Source organism: Spermophilus citellus (assembly GCF_964194105.1).
Source record: "Spermophilus citellus genome assembly, chromosome: 5".
In the NCBI taxonomy this organism is placed as follows: Eukaryota; Metazoa; Chordata; class Mammalia; order Rodentia; family Sciuridae; genus Spermophilus; species Spermophilus citellus.
This window is the reverse complement of record NC_138186.1, coordinates 95,250,697-95,276,244: the sequence shown is the minus strand read 5'-3', so window position 1 is coordinate 95,276,244 and position 25,548 is coordinate 95,250,697. Positions and strand designations below refer to the sequence as shown.

Below are 25,548 nucleotides of genomic sequence, written 5' to 3'. Positions count from 1 at the left end.
TTTATTTTAAAAGGTCTAGCTTAAAAATTGAAACATGAAATTCAAACTAAAAGAATTTTTAATCTTATATTCTAAAGATAATTTTTGTCTGCACTGTAGAATTCTACTAGAAAACCATGGCTTGTAAGGGAGAAAAAAAGGATGTTGTTTACTACATGGACTTTATATGTGTAGTAAAATAGCATTGTTAGAATTTTAAAGACCAAAACTAAATGTACATAGATGTTTTAAGACCACTGTTAAAGACAAAAACCAGGATTTGCTTTATAGGTTGTGGCTAAATCAGATTTTTTTTAAATGAAAATATTGTTTGGAGTTACTCTGCTTTTGGCTGATTGATCCGTTGCATTCTCAGATGTGTGCTAGAATGACATAAGCTGCTGTTAACCATAGCAGTTAACATTTTGAGGATTGCTAATTTTGTGCTATGTATGTACAAAATTGCTTTATATAGGTTATTTTTTTATATGATAGGCACAATTATTCTACATCTAAGCAAACTAAGGTACAGTGAGATTAAGTTATTAAAGGCCACATAGTAAATGGGGGACTGGATAAGAATATGTAATGTGACCTGCCCCCGCCCCCCACTTTTTTGTACCAGGGATTAAACCAAGGGGTGCTTAGCCACTGAACCACATCTGCAACCCTTTTTATTTTTAATTTTGAAACTGGATCTTGCCAAGATACTTAGGGCCTTGCAGCATTGCTGAGGTTGGCTTTGAAGTTGTGATACTTGTGCCTTAGCTTCCCAAGCCACTGGGATTACAGGAGTGTGCCACTATGCCCAGCATGGCTCTTTATTTAAACAATTACTTTGTGCCAGTTTGGTTGTCACTGGCCATATTTGACAATTAAAATTAAATTATATTAAGTTTTTTGTCCCTTAGTTGCACTAGCTGCATGAACAATTGCTCAGTGGCAACAGTATTTAGTGCAGATATATAAAATGTCTACATAATTGCAAAATGTCCTGTTGGGTAGTGCTGCTCTATACTATATTATTAGGTCAGGACAATTTGGTAAATTTTGATAATTTTGAGAGACCCTAGATTGATACAAAATGAAATACATAGTTTTATGACATTTTTAAAATAATAATTACATGCCAGGCACAGTGGTGAACACCTGTAATCCGAGGGGCTTGGGAAGCTTGAGGCAGGAGGATCACGAGTTCAAAGCCAGCCTCAGCAATGATGAGGTACTAGGCAACTCAGTGAGACTCTGTCTCTAAATAAAATACAAAATAGATCTGGGGATGTGGCTCAGTGGTTGAGTGCCCCTGAATTCAATCCTCAGTACACCCCTGAAAAATAATTGCATAATTTTTTAAAGTTTCTACCAGCTCTGTGATTCTATTGTAGAAAAAGTATATTTGTTTGAGATAACTGCATAGATAAAATTTATCAGTATCTTCTAAGTACTTGTGTAATTAAAATACAGGATTAAATATATTAATACAGTGCACAAGATAATAAATTATTAAGACCATGAGGGGCTGGGGATGTGGCTCAAGCAGCAGCGCACTCGCCTGGTATACGTGCGGCCCGGGTTCGATCCTCAGCACCACATACAAAGATGTTGTGTCCGTCAAAAACTAAAAAATAAAATATTAAAAAAAAAGACCATGAAATAATGTCTTATGTTTTTAATGTTTTAAATTCTGCATCCTTTTAGTAGTAGGTTATAATATTATTTGTAATTTGGTATATATTCATTTTACAGTTGGGCATGAGCCTGAACATTGGTCTGTCTACAGAAGATACCTTGAATTCTATGTACTTGAATCAAAGCTAACAGAATTTCATGGTTGGTTGATCTTTTTTTATGTAAAACTTTATAGCATTAGCTTTCTTAAAAGCTGTTATACCAGATTATTTTTTTAAATTTATTTTAAGCATTGATGCCAAAGAAATAGTAACAGTTGTATACACTTTTATTTGCAATAGGAATGTACTGTTTTTATCTTTCTTTGTTTATTTACATTTTTTTGCAATGCACATTGACTACATTTTTAATAACAAAATTAAATTTTAAAAAATATTATTGTTCTTCATACTTCAGAAAAGATCCTCTATCCAATATTTTTGTTTTGTTTCTCTTGATGTGGCAGAGAATTTCAGGGTTACTTTCCTTTTTACTACCATCTTCCTAGTAAACATGTTTGCTATGAATTCTGAGAAATGTTCTGATTTATCTCTTAAATTTAGATGAGGAAACAAAGTTTATGGTTTTTTTTTTTCTCCCCTTTTAAGGTTAGATCAGTTGGAAAAGCATTTTTCCTTTTTGGCCTTACCCTTACCTATTTATTTCAGTTAATATTAGGATATATTTAAGAATATTTCAATATTTCAATATTTCATTTTGTACATGGCTTGTTGAGTTTGTGTTCTTAAACTTTTTTTTTTTTTTTTATTTTAGAAAATCTTTGGGAAGTGTGCCTTGATACATATCCTAATTCAGATTGGTTCTGAATTGAGAAGGGCAAGGGACTTTTTTTAATCCTCCTAGAGGAACAAAGCCCATGGTTAGGTGATTATCATAGGAATATAAAGAATACAAAGTCCCACCCCATAGTTTTTGCCCAGATTTTGAGTTTGTTCCTGTCTTCAAATGGCTTTCTGTTTTCTCTCATTCTTGTCTGTTCTTTCTCTGAGAACTTTTCTTTTTTGTTTAAGACTGTGAGAAGGTCATTAATTTCTGTACTTTAAGCTTCTGAATCATTCAAAACTGGCTGGATTCCCAACATAATTGTTACTTTTCCTTACTTAAATTTCTCAGGTTGTCTCTATATAAGAAAGCGCATCCATGGCTTTTAAATCTTGTTTTTAAGCTTATGCAACATTGGCAAAATGCCCCGTTTGTTTTTCCCCATGAGAGAGATTTCTTTTGTGAGATTTTGTCTACTAGAATTCTACCAATTTCCAAATAATCTCATGGTTACTTTTACCAGTATAGACTAAAAATTCATTGTCAGTGAAAAGTGGTGGTTACTAGAAAGTGATATTCAAATATCCATAGACTCAAGTTCTTTGGTCTAGACTTCTGACTTGAAATTTTCTGATTATGTGAAGATTATTTAAAAGACAGTGTCACACCTCTGCAAGGCAATGTTGTGGATCTAATTTGCCCTAGTAAACTTTTTTAATTTAATTTTTTAAATAATAGTAGAACAGAATAAGAACTTTAATATGTACAAATTTCAGGCACATTTCCTGATGCGCAGCTTCCATCAAAGAGGATCATTGGCCCCAAAAATTATGAATTCTTAAAGTCAAAGAGAGAAGAGTTTCAGGAATATCTCCAGGTATAGCACCAACTGTATTATTTAACTTAAGACATTGCTAATCATAACATTCTCTAATTGTCTCTTTTTTCTTGTACATACATGCTTTGTTCAACAAATACCTGTCCATGTAAAGTTAAAAAATTCCTTTATTTAAAATTTTTTTCCATGTGGATTCTAAAATGAATTTTTGCCAAGAGTATATACTTTTTTTTAATTGATTTTTTTAAATGGATGACCAATTAAATACCAGATATTTTCTTCAAGAGGAGAAATCTTAAGTTTTAAACTAATTAAAACATGGTATGGAAAGTTTAAAAATAGAAAGAAAAAATTTTGTTTTAAAAGAGTATACTGAGTAGATTTTTTATTATATATTCTGTTTGATTTTGTGTGTAGTGCTTTCTGAATTTTATAATTTTTTATTCCTTAGTCCCTTTGTTTTTGCAGCTTATACATGTTTATTCAATTTCCTCTGCCATTCACTACTTGGAATTTAATCCCTTTTTTCTTGTGTGTGTATATTGTATGGTAGTGTACTTGGGATATTATTTTAGTGGGTGGTATGGTTAACTTAAAAGTTTTTGATTTTGAGATATCTGGTTCTCCAAAATTAATTGTCATGTTTCTTAAATCCAGATCATAAAACCAAGGAGAGGCTATTTTTATTGGTTTAAAAAAGGTGTCTGTTATATGGGCATGGGATATCATTTATCATTTTTCTTAAGTACTAGATTAGTTAAATTGTCTTACCTTCTAACCAAAAGAAAATATTTTTAAGTAAAAAGTTTTCAATGGTATATTATTTTCATTTTATTTCTTGTATTTTAACTTCTTTCAACTCAAAGTATTTTCTGTATAATTTTTTGGTTGTGTTAATAGTGAAATATGAAATAGCTATTAATTGTTGCAAGGATGTTTGGATACAGCAGAATGTGTTTTTCCATTATTTGAACCATTTAAGTGCCTCATTCTAGAAGAAATATTTTCTGGTAGAAAGATCTGAAGTTAAGAGTTTGCTGTATTGGTATTTTGTTTATGTAGATTTCTGCTCATGAAGTTTTGTAGCTGTTTTATAGTTGCAAAACTGAATATTAGGTAAGACTGGGTTATTTCTGGCTTTAGAAAGTCAGTTTATCTTGATAGAAAATAGTGTTGCAAGAACATACTACAGATTTCCAAGTTTTTTTTTCATATTTCCACATATAGTTTTCTTGAAAACCCTTTATGCTGACTTCTTTTAATTACCAAGGAAGTTGTGTGAAATTGTAGCATTCACTGTATAGTTGAGAATCTGAGAAATAATATTAACTAATGTTTAATCTTACTTCTTGTGTATCAGATACTGTGTTAAATACTTTATGTAACAAGAATATAAAGTAAGTCATCTTGTTATTCCCATTTTACAATTAAGGAAGCTTGACTCTTGGACAACATAGGAACTTTTCTAGGGTCATCTAGATAGCAAATAGAAGAGTCTGTTATGTGTCTGACAATAGGGCTGAGATCTTATCTACTCTGCTATACTATTCCCTCTATAAATACAGTTATTTTGTTATTATTTGAATATAAAATTGCTTTTAGTGATTTTAAAGTTGTTTTTTTGTATTTTAAAAATCGTTTCAATACACCTTTGATGCCCTTCTAGATTTCTCATCTGGTCTTTTCCTTTTTTTTTTCTTTTTTGTTCATTTTGCTTATTTAAGAAACTTCTGCAGCATCCGGAACTGAGCAATAGTCAACTTCTGGCAGACTTTCTCTCCCCTAATGGTGGGGAAACACAATTTCTCGATAAGATACTACCAGATGTAAATCTAGGTAAGTCAGGTGAAAGAAACATAAACTGCAAAGAAAAGAATCAACATTTTTAGATTAATTTTGCAAATTAGTTTATATGGTATGACCTGTGAATTTCATTGTCTTTAATTTCTTGAATTTCTGATCAGGACTTTAATCTGTAGTTAGTATTGAAACAGTCTTTTCTAACTATATGTTTCATCACAAAAATTTTTATTAGCCGATGTATTTTTGCCTTTGTTTTCTAAGTTTAAATGAAGTCATATGCTGTATAACAATGTTTTACTCAGTGATAGGCTGCACATATGATGTTGGTCCTGTAAGATGATATTGTCTATTGACTTTATAGCTGTCTTAGTTTGTGGAAGAGCACTCTGTGATGTTCAACAACAGCAAATCACCTACCAACACATTTCTCAGAATGCACCTGTTTTGTTAAGTGACACATGACTTTATGAAAAGTTGAGATGCTACTTTCAGCGTATATGAATGTGTCTTTAGTATATTTTCAGTGAATGGCTGTGGTATTTGAAACTTTTCATGAAATATCTTGAAAAAGACAATCTCTTGACATTTTACATAGTTTAAGACTTGGTGGCTTTTTCCTTTATCTTTTAAATTGTATCATGTCTTTCCTTATTATGTATTTTAAAGCATTATTAATATTCCTTAAAGCCTAATTTTCTGTGGGTAACTTGTAGTAGTAATTCAGATAAGTGTTGTATAAGTAAGTTAAATTTATTAATCTTAATGAATTCTAGCAAGTCTTATTATATAGAACTTCTATCCATTAATTTTTTTAAATTTATTATAATTTATTATATATGACAGCAGAATGCATTTCCATTCATAATACACATATAGAACACAATTTTTCATGTCTCTGATTGTACACAAAGTAGAGTCACACCATTCATGTACTTGAGGGTAATGATGTCCATCTCATTCCACCGTCTTTCCTACTCCTGTGCCCCCTCCTTTCCCTTCCCTCCCCTTTGCTCTATCTAAACTTCCTCCATTCCTCCCATATTCCCCATCCCCATCCCCATTATGGATCAGCATCCTCATATCAGATAAAACGTTTGACATTTGGTTTTTGGGGATTGGCTTACTTCATTTAGCATTATATTCTCCAACTCCATCCATTTACCTGCAAATGCCATGATTTTATTCTCTTTTAATGCTGAGTAATATTCCATTGTGTATATACCACATTTTATTTATTATTTTGATTAGTTCCACAGTTTAGCTATTATGAATTGTGCTGCTATAAACATTGATGTTGCTATGTCCCTGTAGTATGCTGTTTTTAAGTTCTTTGGGTATAAACTGAGGCGTGGCATAGCTGGGTCAAATGGTGGTTCCATTCCCAGTTTTCCAAGGAGTCTTCATACTGCTTTCCATATTGGCTGCACCAATTTGCAGTCCCACCAGCAATGTATGAGTGTGCCTTTCTCCCCACATCCTCACCAACACTTATTGTTGTTTGTATTCTTAATAGTTGCCATTCTGACTGGAGTGAGATAAAAATCTTAGAGTAGTTTTGATTTGCATTTCTCTAATTGCTAAAGATATTGAACATTTTTTCATATATTTGTTGATTGATTGTATATCCTGAGACATGTCTGTTCAGTTCCTTGGCCCATTTATTGATTGGGTTATTTGGGGGTTTTTTGGTGTTAAGATTTTTGAGTTCTTTTTATATCCTACAGATTAGTGCTCTATCTGATGTGTGTGTGGTAAAAATTTGTTCCCATTCTGTGTGCTCTCTATTCATCTCACTGATTGTTGCCTTTGCTGAAAAGAAGCTTTAAATCCATCCCATTTATTGATTCTTGATTTTATTTTTTGTACTATAGGAGACTATAAGGAAGTCAGGGCCTAATCCAACATGATAAAGATTTGGTCCTGCTTTTTCCTCTGTTAGGCTCAGGGTCTCTGGTTTAATTCTAGGTCCTTGATCCACTTTGTTGGAACATGAAGTGTTTTGAACATGAAGGGGTATTGTATTTTGTCATATGCTTTTTCTGCATTTGAGTTTTGTGCATGGTGAGAGATAGGGGTTTAATTTTATTTTGTTGCATATGGATTTCCAGTTTTCCCAGCACCATTTGTTGACGAGGCTATCCTTTCTCCAGTATATGTTTTTGGCACCTTTGTCTAATATGAGATAACTGTATTTATATGGGTTTGTCTCTGTGTCCTCTAATCTGTACCAGTGGTCTACCAGTCTGTTTTGGTGCCCATACCATGCTGTTTTTGTTACTGTTGCTTTGTAGTATAGTTTAAGGTCTGGTACAGTGATGACAGCTACTTCACTCTTCTTGCTAAGGATTGCGTTAGCTATTCTGGGTCTCTTATTTTTTCAGATGAATTTCATGACTGCTTTTTCTATTTCTATGAGGAATGAGGATTTTGATTGGAATTGCATTAAATTTGTATAGCGCTTTTTGTAGTATGGTCATTTTGACAATATTAATTCTGCCTATTCAAGAACAAGAGAGATCTTTCCATCTTCTAAGGTCTTGTTTAATTTATTTCTTCAGTGTTCTGTAATTTTCATTGTAGAGGTCTTTCACCTCTTTCGTTAAATTGATTTCCAAGGTTTTTTGTTTGTTTGTTTGTTTAATTTGAGGTTCTTGTAAATGGCGTAGTTTTCCTAGTTTCTATTTCAAAGGATTTGTCACTGATGTACAGAAATACCTTTGAATTTATAGGTGTTGATTTTTGTATCCTGTTTCTTTGACAAATTCATTTGTTAGTTCTAGAAATTTTCTGGTGGAATTTTTTGGTTCTTCTAGGTATAGAATCATATTGTTAGCAAATAGTGATAATTTGAATTCTCCCTTTCCTTTCTGTATCTCTTTAATTTCTTTTGTCTGTCTAATTGCTCTGGCTGGAGTTTCAAGAACTGTGTTAAATAGAAGTGGTGAGAGAGGGCATCCGTGTCTTGTTCCAGTTTTTAGCGGGAATATTTTCAATTTTTCTCCATTTAGAATGATGTTGGCCTGGGGCTTAGCATAGATAGCTTTTACAATGTTGAGATATGTTTCTGTTATCCCTAATTTTTCTAGTGTTTTGAACATGAAAATGTGCTATATTTTGTCAAATGTTTTTTCTGCATCTATTGAAATGATCATATGATTCTTTAGGTCTATTGATGTGATGAAATATTTATTGAATATTGTTGAACCAACCTTGCATCCCTGAGATGAATCCCACTTGATCATGTTGCACTATCTTTTTGATATGTTTTTGTATTCAGTTTGCCAGAATTATTGAGAACTTTTGCATCTATGTTTATTTAGAGGTATTGGTCTGAAGTTTTCTCTCTTTGATGTGTCTTTGTCTGGTTTTGGAATCAGGGTGATATTGGCCTCATAGAATGAGTTTGGAAGTTTTCCCTCTTTTTCTATTTCTTGAAATATTTTGAGAAGTATTGGTATTAGTTCTTCTTGGAAGGTTTTGTAGAACTCAGCTGTTTAAATCCATCCGGTCCTTGGCTTTTCTTGGTTGGTAGGCTTCTGATGGCATCTTCTATTTCATTGCTTGAAATTGATCTATTTATTTGTGTATATCATTCTGATCAGTGAGGGCAAATCATATGACTCTAGAAATTTGTTGATGCCTTCAATATTTTGTATTTTATTGGAGTACAAATTTTCAAAATGATTTCTGTAGTGTTTATCATGATATTTCCTTTTTCATCACTTATTTTAGTAACTTGAGCTTTCTTTCTCCTCTTTGTTAGCATCACTTAGGGTTTATCAGTTTTATTTATTTTTTCAAAGAACCAACTTTTTGTTCTGTCAATTTTTTAAATTATTTCTTTTTTTTTCAATTTGTTATTTCAGTTATTTCCTGTCTTCTACTTTTGGTGTTAATTTTTTCTTCCTTTTCTTGGGCTTTGAGATGTAATGTTAGGTTATTTATTTTTTGACTTTTTCTTCTTCTTAAGGAATGAACTCCATGCAATGAACTTTCCTCTTAGTACTGCCTTCATAGTGTCCCAGAGATTTTGATATGTTGTGTTTTTATTTATCTCTAAGAATTTTTTAATCATCTCTTTGATGTCTTTTGCAACCCATTGTTCATTCAATAGTATATTTAGTCTCCACTTGTTGGAGTAGCTTCTCTTTTTAATTTTATCATTGATTTCTAATTCCATTCTATTATGAGCTGATAGAATGAAGGGTAGTATCTCTATTTTTTTTTTTGTATTTGCTAAGAGTTGCTTTGTGACAAAATATGTGGTCTATTTTAGAAAAGGATCCATGTGCTGCTGAGAAGAAAGTGTATTTACTCATTGATGGATGAAATATTCTATATGTCTGTTAAGTCTAAGTTATTGATTATGTTATTGACTTCTATAGTTTCTTTGTTCAGCTTTTTTTAAAAAAATACCTTTATTCTATTTATTCATTTGGATGTGGTGCTGAGGCTTGAACTCAGGGCCTCATATGTGCTAGGGAAGCACTCTACTGCTGAGCTATCACCCCAGTCCCTCTTTGTTCAGCTTTTGTTTGGATATTTACTAAGTGGTGAAAGAAGTCTGTTAAAGTCACCCAGAATTATTGTGTTGTGATCTATTGGACTCCTGAACTTGAAAAGAGTTTGTTTGGTTTGATGAACATAGATACTCCATTGTTTGGGGGATATATATTTATAAATGTTATGGCTTTTTATGTATGGTTCCATTAAGCAGTATCAAATGTCTTTCTGTATCCCTTTTATTAACTTTGGTTGAAGTCTGCTTTATTTGGTATGAGGATGGAAACCCCTGCTTGTTTCTGCAGTCCATGTGAGTGGTATGTTTTTTCCCAATCTTCACCTTCAGTCTGTGGATACCTTTTCCTATGAGGTGAGTCTCTTGAAGGCAGCATATTGTTGGGTCCTTTTTTTAAAAAAAAAAAAAAAATCCAGTCTGCCAGTCTGTATCTTTTGATTGGTGAGTTTAGGCCATTAACATTCAAGGTTATTATTGAGACATGATTTGTATTCCCCGTCATATTTTTTTTTTTTTTTTGGTAATTAACTTGACTTTGTTTCTCCTTTGGTTAGTATTTCCTTTAATGTAATACCTCCCTTTGCCGATTTTCATCATTGTTTTTCATTTCCTTTTCTTGGAATATTTTGCCGAGGATGTTCTTTAATGCAGACTTTCTAATTGTAAGTTCTTTTAAGTTTTGTTTATCATGGAAGGTTTTTATTTCACCATCAAATCTAAAGCTTAATTTTGCAGGACATAAGCTTCTTAGTTGGCATCCATTTTCTTTTAGATCTTGGTATACGTTGTACCAGGATCTTCTAGCTTTTAGGGTCTGGGTTCAAAAATCTGCAGCTATCCTAATTGGTTTCCCACTATATGTAATCTGATTCCTTTCTTTTGTGTCTTTTAAAATTCTGTTCTTGTTCTATATGCTAGGCATTTCATTATAATGTGCCTTGGTGTGGATCTGTTGTAGTTTTGTACATTTGGTGCCTTGTAAGCCTCTTGTATTTGATTTTCCAATGTATTCTTTATGTTTGGAAAATTTTCTGATATTATTTCATTGACTAGATTATTCATTCCTTTGGTTTAGAACTCTATGCCTTTCTCTATCCCACTAATTCTTAAATATGGTCTTTTTATGTTATCCCATAATTCTTGAATACTCTGCTCATAGTTTCTTACCATCTTCTCTGTGTGGTCAACATTCTTTTCAAAATTATATATTTTGTCTTCATTGTTTGAGGTTCTGTCTTGCAAGTGATCTAATCTGTTGGTGATGCTTTCTATTGAGCTTTTAATTTGGTTTCTTGTTTATTTCATTTCGAGAATTTCTGGGTTTTTTTCCAGAAACTTTATCTCCTTATTGAAGTAATCTTTTGCTTTCTGTATTTGCTTATATAACTCTTTATTGAAATGATCTTTTGTTGCCTTTACTCACTCTCTTATATCATCCTTTAATTCACAGAACATTTTTTTTAAATATTTATTTATTTTTTTTTAGTTCTCGGCAGACACAACATCTTTGTTGGCATGTGGTGCTGAGAATCGAACCCGGGCCGCACGCATGCCAGGCGAGCGCGCTACCGCTTGAGCCACATCCCCAGCCCACAGAACATTTTAATTATGTACTTCTTGAACTCCATCTCTTTAATTTCTTCTGTTGGCTGGCCATGGATTCTAATAATGTAGAATCTTGTTTTGTTGGGGGCACTTTCTTCCCTTGTTTTTTCATGTTGTCTGTGTGTCTTCCTTTCTAGCACTGCAGATCCGAGTTTTTACTGTATAGGCTTATGGTGTCCCTGTAGGATTCCAGTACCTCTCCTTTAAGGGGGAAGACGATGTGAACAGATTACAAAACAAATAATATACAGCCTTAAACCATATAGCTATTATTAAGATGTTTACAGTTTTGTCACAATATACAGAATTGGCAAGTTCAATTATTATCTCCAGTATAAACAGTAGGTTTGCAAAAGGGTCTACAGTTTCTGATGGTGGACAAAGAACGGGGTGTGAGGTGTAGAGATGTTGAGGGGATAGGAGGTTAGGATATAGAATTACTAGATCTTAGAAAGTATGAAAGAAGAATCTAAAGTAGTTGGTTAATAGGCAGGAGAAGAGATAGAAAGTGATTTTGAGTAGACAGGTAACTGGGAAAGACAGTAGAGTACAAAAACCAAACATAAATATTAAGAAAAGTAAAAAATGTAAAAATAGGATATACAACACCACTGTAATATACTATTCAGACATCCCAGTTCTTAGTAGCCTAATTCATGAAAAGTGCTTCATTTCACAAATGTTGGGGATGTGGGGGCAGGAGAAAAGAGAGAGAGAAAATAAATAAATTAATTAAAAATCTCGAAGAAAGATACAAGGATTGTTTTTGTTGGGGATCAGTATCTTTCCAGCTTCCTTTCTCATCCAATAGGTGGGGTTGTCTCTTGTTTGCTGGTATCTCCACACTCAGGATGGTGAAGGTTATTAGAGTGGAAGGGTTAGTCCAAGGATCTCCTTTGGGGCATGCTCCAGTGATGTGGGTACCTGGTCTTACCTGCTTGTATCTGCTGTAGACCTTGCAATTCCTGGTCTCCAATTTAGTCACTAAACTGTATCTCACTCATCCCCTCCCTTTCTACTTCCCAATCAGGAATCTTTCTCTCAGGAGGTCTTGTGGGCTGGCTCTGGGGGCTGTGGACCTGTCAGGGAGAGCCGTTTTATCTTGGGCAGTTCTGGACTGGGTTTTGTGAACTGGGCAGCATAGCCACAGGCACTATGCCTGGTTAACGGCTGCCAGGAGATCACGGAGTTGGGGACTTTTGGTACCTTGATATTGCTTCTAAGCTCCAGCTTGCGTTCCAAGCTGGGAGTTTCCCCAACTAAAGATGGTGACAAATGTGTCTCAAGATGGAGGCGGCTGCTTTCAGTGATGGGATGTCGGGTGGGGTGAGGTCAGGCTGTGATCTTGATTAGCGTGTTCAGAGTTCAGATCCAGCTCTGTGGCGTGTAGTATTGTGGCTTGCAGCTAACTCTGGACCCAGTGCATTGTCCTGAGGTGCAGGCTACCGTGAGTTGAGGAGTGTTGCTGTGGTTGCAGTGTCCCAAGATGGAGGTGACTGGAGGACTACCCACTATGGTAGATGGGAGTGCACATGGGAATGGCGGCAGGAATTCCTGTGGTGGGCAGTGGCTGGGATTCCTACTGGGGTAGGCAGCCAGGAGTCCTGCGCAGGTGCCAATAATGGTGGTCCTGTTCAGGCACTCAGAGGACCTTTGTGTCTATCCATTTTTTTTCCTGTGTGTGTGTGTGTGTGTGTGTGTGTGTGTGTGTATGTATGTGTGTGTGGTGCTAGGGATCAAATCTAGGGCCTTGTGTGTGCGTGGCAAGCACACTATCAAGTGAGCTATACCCCCAGCCTCTCTATACATTAATTTTATTTAAAGTTTAATTAGTCATTGACTAGATAACTCTGACATGAAAGGTACATAAGGAATAGTCTATGTGGAAACATTGTTGTTTTGAATTTCAGATTTCAAATTTGCCTTGAGTTTTCATTAATAACTTAGGAAGACAATTTAAAGGATGAATACAATATTGACCCTTAGTTTCAAAATAATTTTTTTAATTTAATTTTATTTTTTTACACAAATGGAGCACAACTTTTCATTTCTCTAGAGTCACACCATTCATGCAACCATACCCATTCATAGGGTAATAATGTTCATCTCATTTGAAAGTAACTTTTTTATTAGCAAAATTATTTTACAGTCTGTAGATTGTTTTATTCCTAATTGCACTATTTTAAAGGAAATTGAAGATGTGTCAGAAAGCTTACATTTGTTGTATTTTTAAAAATATGGTTTTTTGGGGGTGGGGGGTGCTGAGGCTGTGGCTCAGTGGAAGAGCGTTTGCCTAGCATGTGCGAGGCGCTGGGTTTGATACTCAGCACCACATAAAAATAAATAAAATAAAGGCATGTGTTCAACAACAACTAAAAATATATTTTTAAAAAATTATATGTTTTTTTTAATGGCAGATCTAAAATTTATAATCAAAGCCTAGTCTGCTAAAGGGATATTATTATGACTGTTAGAGATTGAAATTAGTGTTTTCTGAAGATAATGTTTCAGAAAAATTTTTTTATATATTTAATATTTGAGCATTTAATTGCAGCTATCATATTTGGTAAATTATTATTTTTGTCTAAATAGCAGAAAGGTCAACGGAAATCCATATAGTTTATCTTTTTCTGATTATTAATATGTTATATGTGCTATAAATGTACACTCAAAAAATACAAATATATAAAAAAAATTGAGCTGGGAATGTAGCTCATTGGTAGAGTATTTGCCTAGTATACTTGATGCTCTAGGTTTGATCCCCAGCACTGAAAAAAAAAATTCCAAATGGAGTCTGACTTTTAGTTATACTTTTCTAATAGCTACTCAGACATCACCTCCTAATCTCCTATTCCCTTTTCAGAACCCAAACCTAATACTATTATTGGTACTGCAGTCATCTTAGACATGCTTGAAACTTAGTGTTACCGTGGATTGTCCCCCTTATGCTATTACTGTACACCTAGTTAGTTCTCCGTTTCTATCAATTTTAACTCTTGAGTTTTTACTAAGTTCATGTCTTTCTCCTTATTCTTTATTCCATTTATTTAAATCAGGTTTTTATCGTCTCTTATTTGGACTGTATGTTTCCCTACCAGTCTTCTGGATTTTTGTCCTCTTTCTGCAAAGATCTTTATATATGACAACCAAATTAATCTTCCTAACTATAGCAATGATTATATCTAAAAACCTTTGGTTGTTCTCTCTTTGGTTACCATAGGTAATCATAATTCCTTAATCTTTAAACTTCTGAAAAATCACTATATGATTTGATAACTAATATATCTTACTAGTTTTGTTTCATAATATTTCTTTTCACATTTTAATGAAATCGAAACCCTTATATTCTTGTACTCCAGTGCCTGTTTTTACCATTTTCTTCCACCTTAAATACTTTCCCATTATATCTGTGTTTACATTTAACTCATCTTTGGTGAGCCACCTGAACGACTGGAACAGCTGGCTCTGCCTAAGGAATCAGGAAAGCCTTTCTTGGGTAATATTTTTTGTCTGAATCTTGAAAGATTAGTAGAAATCACTAGGAGGAGATTGTTGGAGGCACTGGCTTACACAAGAGGCGTGGAAGAGGGAGTCAAATGGAAATGTGTGGAGGTTCTAGAAAGTGTGGTACATATAAGAGAGTGAGGCTAAATTTGTAATGGTAAGGAATTTGAACTTGATCCTATAAGCAGGAAAGAAGAGACATTGGTATGCTTTAAACAGTAGTTATGCAGTCAGATTTACGTTTCAGAATTATATATATTTGGCAGCAATTTAGAGGAGGAAAGTCAAGGTTGTTAAAATTAGCATCTGGGAATAAATCTAATAGATATGTATAAGAGCATTCATTGTCAATCAAAATCAGACATGATTGTGTGTGTGTGTGTGTGTGTGTGTGTATACACCTTGAGAAGCTCACTATAATTTCTGTGAACAAGAATAGGACACATGCTATCATACTTTAGATAAATCAGTTTGGAGAACTGTTATTTGTCTTGACTTATAATATTGTATTAATCAGTAGACCCATGGAACAGAACATAGAGCCCCATGACAAATCTGTACATCTGTGAACTCCTGATTTGTGATTGTGATTCTTCAGAATGGGAAAGAATTGATTTTTTAAAGAAATGCTTCTGGGACACTGACTCTGCATTTGAACAGGGGAAAACAAAGCCACCCAAATCAAACAAAAGCGAAAATTTAGGTGAAGTAAAGTTCTATATGGACACCTGTAAAGATTTTAGATGGATATAAAGAGAATAAATAGCTGTATGACCTTAAAGTAACAAAAGATTATTTTAATGCTATCTCTTATTTACTCAAAATGCAAAAATAGTTTTTTGTATTTTTTAATAAAAATACTTTTAAGGAAAGGAGGTTATCATTAGTAATCTGAATATCAGTTTTGCACTGAGATGACAGAATGAGCACATAGTTTACAAAACAAAATAAAGCAAAAACCAGGATATAAACTGTTCACATTCACAAACCAGATTTATTTATTTGTTTATTTATTTTGGTACCAGGATTGAATCCAGGGGTATTTAACCTCTGAGTCATATCCTAGCCTTTTTAATTTGAGACAGGGTTTTACTCAGTTGCTGAGGACCTCCCTGAGTTCATGAGGCTGGCCTCAAACTTGAAGTTCTCCTGCCTCAGTCCTACCAGTTGTGGGGATTATAGGTGTGCACCACCATGTCCAGCCACAAAACAAATTTCTTAAGGCACTAACCAAGAAAAGAAAATATCAAATAATATTAACTTCATTAAAAACAAGAATATTTGTTCACAAAGATGACAAGGAGATGAAAAGACAGTTACAGAATGGAAAAATTTATTTTTACCACGTAAAACCAACAAAGAACTTGGGTCTAGAATATGTAAGGAGTTTACACAATACATTAAGAAGACATTGCAGTAGAAAAATGGAAGGAAGAAAGGGGGCTCCACCAAAGGTGAAATTTATATAGCCAATACATATATATGGAAAGGTGTGTTATTTCATTAATAACCAAGAAAGTTCAAATTAAAACCGTATTGAGATAGCAACATGTTGATCTAAATTTAAAAATATCTAATAATGCCAAGTACCAAGTGTTGGTGCAGATATGAAGTAACAAGACCTCTTAGTAGAAATATAAATTGGAAAACTTGGAAAAATAGTTTGTTATAAAAACTGAGTGGTGTGGCTGGGATATAGCTCAGGTGGTAGAGTGCTTGCTTCACATGCACAAGGCCCTGGGTTCAATCCCCAGCACCACACACACACACACACAAAAGAAAAACACACACACACACACACACACACACACACACACACACACACACAAACCCTGAATGCTCCAGTAATTTCTGTGTGAGCTATTTACTCCAGAGACTCTTGTATCCATGCTTAAAAATGTTCATAGCAGTATTGTTTGTAGTAATCCAAACTAGAAACAGTACAAACGTTCATCAGCAATAGAATAAATAGATGAACTGTGGTAGGTTTATAACATTGAATACCTATAGCTTGAAGCTACTTGCAGCAAAGTGGATAAATTAAAAACAACATTGAATAAAAGAAGCAGGGCACAAAAGAATAAATACAGCATGATTGCTTTTATGTAAAGTTCAAAATGGACTGAACTATTATAAGCTGTAAGTTTGAATAAAACTGTTAAAATGAGATAAAAGCAATATTTCTTAATATATTTTATATAATGTAATTTTAATTATGTATATGGAACTAAATTATGAATTAAATACTACAAGTCAGTGCTTGGCTTCCATCTAATCCCTTTAAAATTAACACATTTAGTTGATCTAAACTATCTGGTATGTGTGATCTTATCAGGGGAAATTGTGTGGATATTTTATGTTATAATAGTTATTAATATGATGTTTAGAAAATAGAATTGAGTAAGACTTGATTACTGATTAGGTTTCACTGAAAGTGAAAAAAATGAACAAAGATTATCCAAGTTTTTATTTGAACAACTGGATGAATACTGTTATTTATTGACATAGGGGATAATTAAATGGTGTTTTGGATGTACCGAGTTTATAGAATCCAGTTGAAGAAGTTTTATAAGACAGGAAAGGCTAGGAGACAGGCAAGTATAAAAGATATAAATTTTACTTGATATCATATTGAGTAAATTATTCGACTTAATAATAATATGTACAAGAAGGAAACATGTAGAATAAAACCTATAATTTAAGGAATTTGGAAACATTCTATGAGGGTTTTTAAAGGGTAGGTTTCTACATTTTTTAAAATTATAACTACTGCCTGCTGTTGCCGTGCCTACTTTTTTCTAAATTGAGCTGAAGAAGTAATTTGGCAAACAGAATTTGAGTTGAAATTCTTAATCTGACTTTCTTAATCTGAAAATTTAGATTATGAGCTATTCAAATAGTTTAAATGTAGCGAATCTTAAAACTTTTTTGGCTTTTGACTAGCTTTTATATGTCTTTATAGATCATTATATATTCATTATTTAAAATCTTTTGAAAAAACCTTTTTTATGGAAATTTTCAAATATACACAAAAGTTAATTGTATAATGAACTCTTCACTCTACTTCAGCAGTTATCAACACTGGGCTTTTCCTATCTCTTCTGTCACCTCCCACTTCACTTAGATTATTTTTAAGTAAATTCCAAGTGTATCTGTACATAGTTCAGAATACCATATTTATTATAAATTTTTGTTGAATCTGAAATGGTCAATCATAAATACTCTTTACAGTTTTACTTTTTTCTTGGCTATTTGCTATTTGAAATTACTTAATGAAATATTCATTTAAGCAGTTGTAAAGTGTATTATGCCTTCATAAAATTTAATGCTTTACTTTTAATTACAGGGAAAATTATAAAGTCTGTTCCTGGAAAACTGATGAAAGAGGTGAATAACTGATTTCTATGTATTTATAATATGATAGACATAAACACATGTAAACATTAATGAATTTTAATGGTTTATTTGATACTAAAAGTCATAATCTTTTCAATTTTCTGACAATGATCTGTCACCACAGAAAGGTCAGCATTTGGAACCTTTCATCTTGAATTTCATTAATTCTTGTGAATCTCCAAAACCTAAACCAAGTAGACCCGAACTGACCATTCTCAGCCCTACTTCAGAAAACAACAAGAAGGTATTGTATGTTGTGTTAAAGAACTGTTTAGTCGTGTTGCCAAGTCCATAATTGATGCGGGAGGGGACTATACAGGAGTGTGGCTACACAGAAGGATGATCATGGGGTTGTTACTTTACTAGCCTTAGTTCTTTTATCAATTTTGAAAATTCTCAGCTATTATCTCCATAGATATTGCCTTTTCCATAAGAGTCCCTCTCTATTTCCTTTTGGAACACTGATTTAATTCTCATTCTATTTTCCCTATCTTTTAATCTCTTTCTCTCATATTTACTGTCTCCCTTGTTTCCATGACTTTCTGGTTTATCTATATTTTCTGATCAGTCTCCAGCTATGTGTGTTCAGTGATGTCTGATACACTGTTTAAAACTATCCAAACTAAAAAAAAAATTGTTGTTATTATGCTTTTATGCTTTTTTTTTAAATAATGAAAAAAATTTCCCCCCAAGTCTACTATCTTTCTTTTTTTGGAATTGAACATAGGAGCGCTCTACCACTGATCTATATCCCAGCCATTATATTTTTTTATTTCTTTTGGTGCCGGAGATTGAACCCAGGGGCACTCAACCGATGAGCCACATCCCCAGCTCTATTTTGTATTTTATTTAGAGACAGGGTCTCATTGAGTTGCTTAGCACCTCACTGTTGCTGAGGCTGGCTTTGAATTTACAGTCCTCCTTTCTCAGCCTCCCAAGCTTCTGAGAATACAGACATGTGCCACCATGCCTGGTGCATTTTATTTTTTATTTTGAGATAGGCTGTCACTAAGGTGGGCCTCAAACTTGAGATCCTCCTGCCTCAGCCTCCTGAGTAGCTGGGATTATAGAGGTATACTATCTCACTTGGATTCTACTATCTTTTTAAATAATGGTTTACTCTTATCTGCAGATAATTTCAAGCAAAACAGGAATTGGATCTAATCTCCTGCATTTTAAAACTCTGCTTAGTTTTAAAGGTTCTTGAGTAATAAGTGCATACATAGCACAGGACCAAAGGGTGGGGAAGACCAGAGAAGGTAAACCTCTCTAATGACCTGGAGAATATAGTGGCTAAATACTTTTGGCCCATGTTAACTTCATTTGTGGATTTTGCTTTGTCTGTGTCAATGTACATTTTGCTTTCTTTAGTTGTTCCTTTGTATCTATCTTTATGGAACATAAAAACTGTACTAAACATCATTATAAAGTAAATTTTCAGACCTACTGTATTATTACTATTTTCTAATGAAGATGTTCAAGAGGAGAAATTTAGTTATAAGCCTTAATATTTTCCTCCCCTTTCCTTAAGCATTGTAAGTGGCTCTCATAGTAAGTCTGATTTCCTTAGTAGTAGCTCTGTCTCCAAGAGACAGACACAAGTGCAGTTCATCTTAGTAGTATTTGTCTTCTGTCTCACAGTTATTATGAATATACACTGATGTTGAAACCTTAAATTGCTCAAAAAGATAAAATAGAGTCTTACGAAATCATTCTTTTTTAGGTGACCTTCACTATATATGCAAAATGGTGGAATATTAAAGATTAATGGTTAGGATTACAGAGATCTAATGGTTAGGATTACAGAGGACTACTCAGGGGAAATGCAAGGAAATAGGATTTATACTGGAGTGTGAATTTTAGTGCACTCAGGATATATCTGCATAACAGTTTTTTAAAAGTTTTGTCAAACTTGAAATTTACTTTTCCTGGTGGCTTGTAAATGGACCCAAAGTTTAGGTAAAGGAATTTGGTACTGTGTAACAAATCATCATCTGGTATTTATACTCTTTGACCTCATGGCTCAAATGCTACTGATATGTCAAAAGAAAATTATTTTAATACAAGAGCCTTTAGTGTGTGAAGATTTTATTAAAGTATTATTTATAGAAATTGGAAAATACATGAAAGTCTAACATTGCAGAAATGATTAATTATTTTGAGGAATTCAGGGAATATTTTGTAGCAGATAAATTAATACTGTGCACAAAATAAAGCACCATAAAGACACTTGAGGGGCTGTGGCTGTGGCTCAATGGTAGAGCGCTTGCCTCTCACGCGCGAGACCCTGGGTTTGATCCTCAGCACCATATAAAAATAAATAAGTGAAATGAAGGTATTATGTCCAACTACAACTAAAAAATTTTTTAAAAAGACACTTGATATGGTACTAAATGAAAAAAAAAATAGGAAATACAGTTTTTGAACCCCATTGATTACAACTGTATACATATAGGCTAAAAGGAAATATGTAAAAGTTGTGGTATTAACTAAAGTGTTTTTTTCCCCTCTTTTCCAGACTTACTATACTATTACTTTGTAATGTGTATATATATATATATATATATATATATATAAATGTGTGTGAGTGTGTGTGTGTGTGTGTGTGTGTGTGTGTATGTATGTATGACTGGGTGTATATATGTTTACATATATTACTGTTTTCTAATTAAAAATTTTAAAAGTAGAAGAGTAAGGGGACTGAATCAGCAGGGTGAGCCTTTTCATATTTCTTGAGTTGGGGAAATATGTCTTAAGCTTAAGCCTCTGGGTTAAGAATATCTGACACAAAAGCCAATAGATCTCTATTCTCATAAAACTTTTCTTGGAAGCTTTTTGAAAATTCCATCTTCAGATAAAACTGAATATACTTTCCTCTATATGCTCCTATACTATATTTCTCTTATATTTCCTGTTTTATGCTTCATTTATTTCTTGATTTGTTTCTATTAAATGTTAAAATTTGGATCTTTGAATTCCCAGTTCTTTGCAAGCTATCTAATATGTAGAAAGTACATAATAAGTGTTTATTGAATAAATGTATGAATGATTAAATGCTTTTGTTAAAATTAGTTACCTCAGGTATATTAGATTATTATTATTGATAATGAACTTTTTGCATATTTTGGGAGTAAGTAGGGCTGAGACTTAGTTTTATTTCATCATTTTTACTATTAGTATTTTTCCATATGTTGCTTTTTTTCACTTATTAGAAATTTCTTAGCAATGGATATTATTGTCTAAATAAACTTTGCTTAAAGCTAAATTTTCATTTCTACCCATTAATAAAAAATGATTTATAATCTTTAAATCATACTATTATTAAAATTAACTGTCAGTAATATATTTACTCATCTTTTTCCCCATAATTTTTATTGGTGCATTATAATTGTACATTATAATGAGATTTGTTGTTCCATATTCATACATGCACATAATACTCATATAACAATACAATTTAGCCAGTATCACTCCCCAGCATGTTTCTCCTCTCTCCCCATACACATCTTTATTAGTTACTTGATTCATTTTGATATATAAAGACAAAGGAGTTTTTTTGTTTTTATAGCTAGTGAATTATCTTTTGTGTCTCAAGTGCATGTAGAGTTTTATGTAATATTTTGGAAGGAATTTGTTTTTTGTTTTTATATTGGGCATAAATCTATCTGATATTATTTTGATTGGAAAAGGTTTAAATACCTTTGTTCTATGTTACTTTAGCCTTAGTGATTATCATCAATAAATGTAATAAACTGCATCTCTCTTTATTATTTCAACTTTTTCTTTAGCTTTTCAATGATCTGTTTAAGAATAATGCAAACCGTGCCGAGAATACAGAAAGAAAGCAAAATCAGAATTATTTTATGGAGGTGATGACTGTAGAAGGAGTGTATGATTACCTGATGTATGTAGGTAAGATCTAAGTGTTAAAACCATTTTCATTCATCTGTCTTGTTTTTTCTTGTGATGTAAATTAATGCTTTTGAATAATGACCCCTGTTTTAACTTACATTTTTATTGAAAATACTTTTATACAAATTCAGTGTAATTAATCTTGGCCATATTAAAGCTACTAGTGTTTACAAATAAAATAGTGATCATTGTTATTTGTATTTTCCATATTTAACAAAGTTCAGAATATCCATTTCTCTTGAACAACAAGATATTTCAATTGATTTTTCTCAGGACGGGTGGTTTTCCAAGTTCCTGACTGGCTTCATCATCTCTTAATGGGAACTCGAATCCTCTTTAAAAACACTCTGGAAGTGTATACTGATTACTATCTTCAGTGTAAACTAGAACAACTATTTCAGGAACACCGTTTAGTTTCACTCATAACACTTTTCAGAGGTTTGTATTTTATCATGTCTTTATTTTATGTTTGTTTACTTGATGATTTTATTTGGATCTGAAAGAGTAAGAAGTCTTGTTTTTCTTTGATTTGTTGGCATTTCTATGAGGAAATGCTTTGGGTATAAATAGGTAAAAATTTCATAAATATTTGTTTCTACTCTTTTTAGATGCTATATTCTGTGAAAACACTGAACCTCGCTCTCTCCAAGATAAGCAAAAAGGAGCAAAACAGACTTTTGAAGAAATGATGAATTACATTCCAGGTGTAATATTTAAGTAACTTAATTTTACACAGATTAGTACTCCTTTGAGGTCACCATGTATGGTAATTATTGAAGCTAACTTTTACTGTGAGTTTTTCTTTTAGAAATAGAAGGATCAATTAAAATTAACTCACTAAATGCAATCTGTTTTTCTGGTGATATTACTAAGAACTTTAAGACAAGGCTATTCCTACTCCTACAATATAGGCATATTTTTTCAACAATAACTTATTGAACCGATCAAAGTGGTGCATCGTGTGACTATTGGAGTCCAGCTGTACACTAATACAATGAGAAAAGCTGTAATAGTGTACGTGACTAAAGGATAAGAATTCATTCATTCCAAATTTACTGAGCACCTTCCATGTTCCAGGCACAGTGCAGAGTACAAAAGATATAAAAAATGTACTTGAAGCTGGGTGGTGTGGTGTACACCTGTAATCCCAGCAACTTGGGAGGTTGAGGCAGGAGGATCTTGTTCAAAACTAGCCTCAGCAATTTAGCAAGGCCTCAAGCAATTTAGTGAGACCGTCTCATAATAAAACATAATAAGGGTTGGGGATATGGCTCAGTGGTTAAGTGCCCTTGGGTTCAATCCCTGGTACCAAAAAAAAAAAAAAAAAAAAAAAAGAAGTACTTGAATAGCTCAGTCTAGTAGGAAGATATTTAGGTAAAACACACAGGTAGGCACATTGAAGTTACAGAGGTATCACTAAGCAGGAAGATGGTCACCTCTCTTGTAAAGTTGGTAGATTTGGACCACTAAATAAATGAAAGAGAAAAGGGAGGAAGGGAGGCATGGAAGAAGGAAAGAAATATTTCAAGCAGTAATGACTGGGAATTTCCCAAAATTAATGTGTAATACCAAACCTTAGAATAAAGAAGTTCAGGAAAATACTACGTAGGATAAATACCAAAAACAAACAAACAAAATCAACACATTGGTTCATCATTTCTAAACTATAAAAAATCACAGGATGAAAAAAGTCCTGACTCTCACATAGGGCCAAATGATAGTTTAGGGGTGGAAGACCTTCTGGGAATCAGACAAAGGCGTGGAAAAAGCCTGTCCTAACAAACTCACATACCATGCTACATCTAGTTTCAGAGTGGGTCCCAGACATACCCTTGGCAGCCCCACCAGGACCTGAAGGAACACACACTCACACAAAAAAGTCCTGAGTGAAGCCACAAAGATAAAAACACCTTACCTATAGAGAAGCAAATTTGAGTTTTCCTCAGAAACCACACAAACAAGGAGGGAGTAGTGTGAAATATTTAAAATGTTAAGAAAAAAAAATCAACCTATATGATGATTACACTACTAATAAAAAATTATAATGCACCAATAAAAAAATAAAAAAGGGAATTATTCTAAAAAAAGGCTCAGGAGTAACTCAATTAATTTCAGATAGAGCAAATTTATCATTGATAAGAAAGATATTACATAATGATAAAGGGGTTAGTTTTCATACATAACATGTATGTACCTAACAACAGAGCATCAAACTGTAAAGCAAAAACTGGTAGAATTATAGGAAGATACAGATGAATCCATTACTATAGTTAGTGACTTAAATACTCCTCCATCAAAAGTATGCATACGCAGCCAGCAGAAAATCAGGATGGTGATGTTGAGTTCAACTAGTTGGTGGGGATGGGGATATCCATCAACTGGATATTATCTTTTGACTGCTTCATTTAAGAATAGTAGCCAGGGCTGGGGATGTGGCTCAAGCGGTAGCGCGCTCGCCTGGCATGCGTGCGGCCCAGGTTCGATCCTCAGCACCACATACCAACAAAGATGTTGTGTCTGCCGAAAACTAAAAAATAGATATTAAAATTAATAAAAAAAAAAAAAAAAAAAAAAAAAAAAAGAATAGTAGCCAGGCATGGGGCACATGCCTGTAATCCCAGCGATTTGGGAGGCTGAGACAGGAAGATCACAAGTTGAAAACCAGCCTCGGCAACTTATGAACCCCCAAGCAACTTAGTGAGATCCTGTATCAAAAAATAAAAAGGGTTGGGATGTAGCTTAGTGGTTAAGCACTCCTGGGTTCAATCCCCAGTACCAAAAAAAGAAAAAAGAAAAACTGAATTGTAGAATACATATTCTTCTCAAGTGTACTTTGAATAGTCATTAAGATAGATTACATTCTGAGGCATAAAACATACCTTAACAAAGAGAAAAGAATGGAAATTTTATGATGTATGTCCATAGGCCACAATGGAATTAAATATAAATCAGTAACAGAAAGATAGCTGGAAAGTCCCAAAGTACCTAGAGACTAAGCCACACATGAGGTAAAGAAGAAATTTCTAGAAAACATAATAAATACTTTATACCAAATGAAAAAAACACGGTGTATCAAAATTTTGTCAGATGATGCAAAAGTGCTGCATGTGTATATTAGAAAAGAAGAAAGATCTAAATTTAATCATCCAAGTTTCTACCTTAGAATGCCAGAAGAGCACATTAAATCTAAGATAAGCAGAAGAAAAGAAATAATAAAAATTAGAACACAAATCAAGAACATTGAAAGCAGGAAATCAGTAGAGAAAATTAATGGAACCAAAAGCTGGTTCTTTGAAAAAAATCAATAAAATTGATAAGCCTCTAGGCAGACTAAGAAAAAAAGAAAAGATATTAATTAGAAATGAAAAAAAGGACATCACTACAGATCCCATGGACATGAAAGGATAATAAAGGAATACTCTGAACAGCTCTGTACCCACAAATTTGATAATCCAGTGGAATGGAACAATACATTGAAAGACACCATATGCCAAAGAGCATAAGAAAAAAACAGATAATCTGAATGTCTATATCTATTACA

At 33.2% G+C, this 25,548-nt stretch overlaps 1 protein-coding gene across 5 annotated transcripts in view; it reads left to right on the top strand.

Moving 5' to 3' along the window:
• Nucleotides 1-25,548, top strand: part of SNX14 (sorting nexin 14) — a 118,935-nt gene that overhangs the window by 66,232 nt on the left and 27,155 nt on the right. For all 5 annotated transcript variants that reach the window (XM_081294874.1, XM_081294873.1, XM_081294871.1 and 2 more), the window contains 8 exons: nucleotides 1,726-1,809; nucleotides 3,207-3,307; nucleotides 4,993-5,104; nucleotides 18,046-18,086; nucleotides 18,220-18,339; nucleotides 21,884-22,007; nucleotides 22,281-22,445; nucleotides 22,616-22,711. In XM_081294874.1, coding sequence (XP_081151000.1) covers nucleotides 1,726-1,809; nucleotides 3,207-3,307; nucleotides 4,993-5,104; nucleotides 18,046-18,086; nucleotides 18,220-18,339; nucleotides 21,884-22,007; nucleotides 22,281-22,445; nucleotides 22,616-22,711 — 843 coding nt within the window. The remainder of the gene's footprint in view (nucleotides 1-1,725; nucleotides 1,810-3,206; nucleotides 3,308-4,992; nucleotides 5,105-18,045; nucleotides 18,087-18,219; nucleotides 18,340-21,883; nucleotides 22,008-22,280; nucleotides 22,446-22,615; nucleotides 22,712-25,548) is intronic.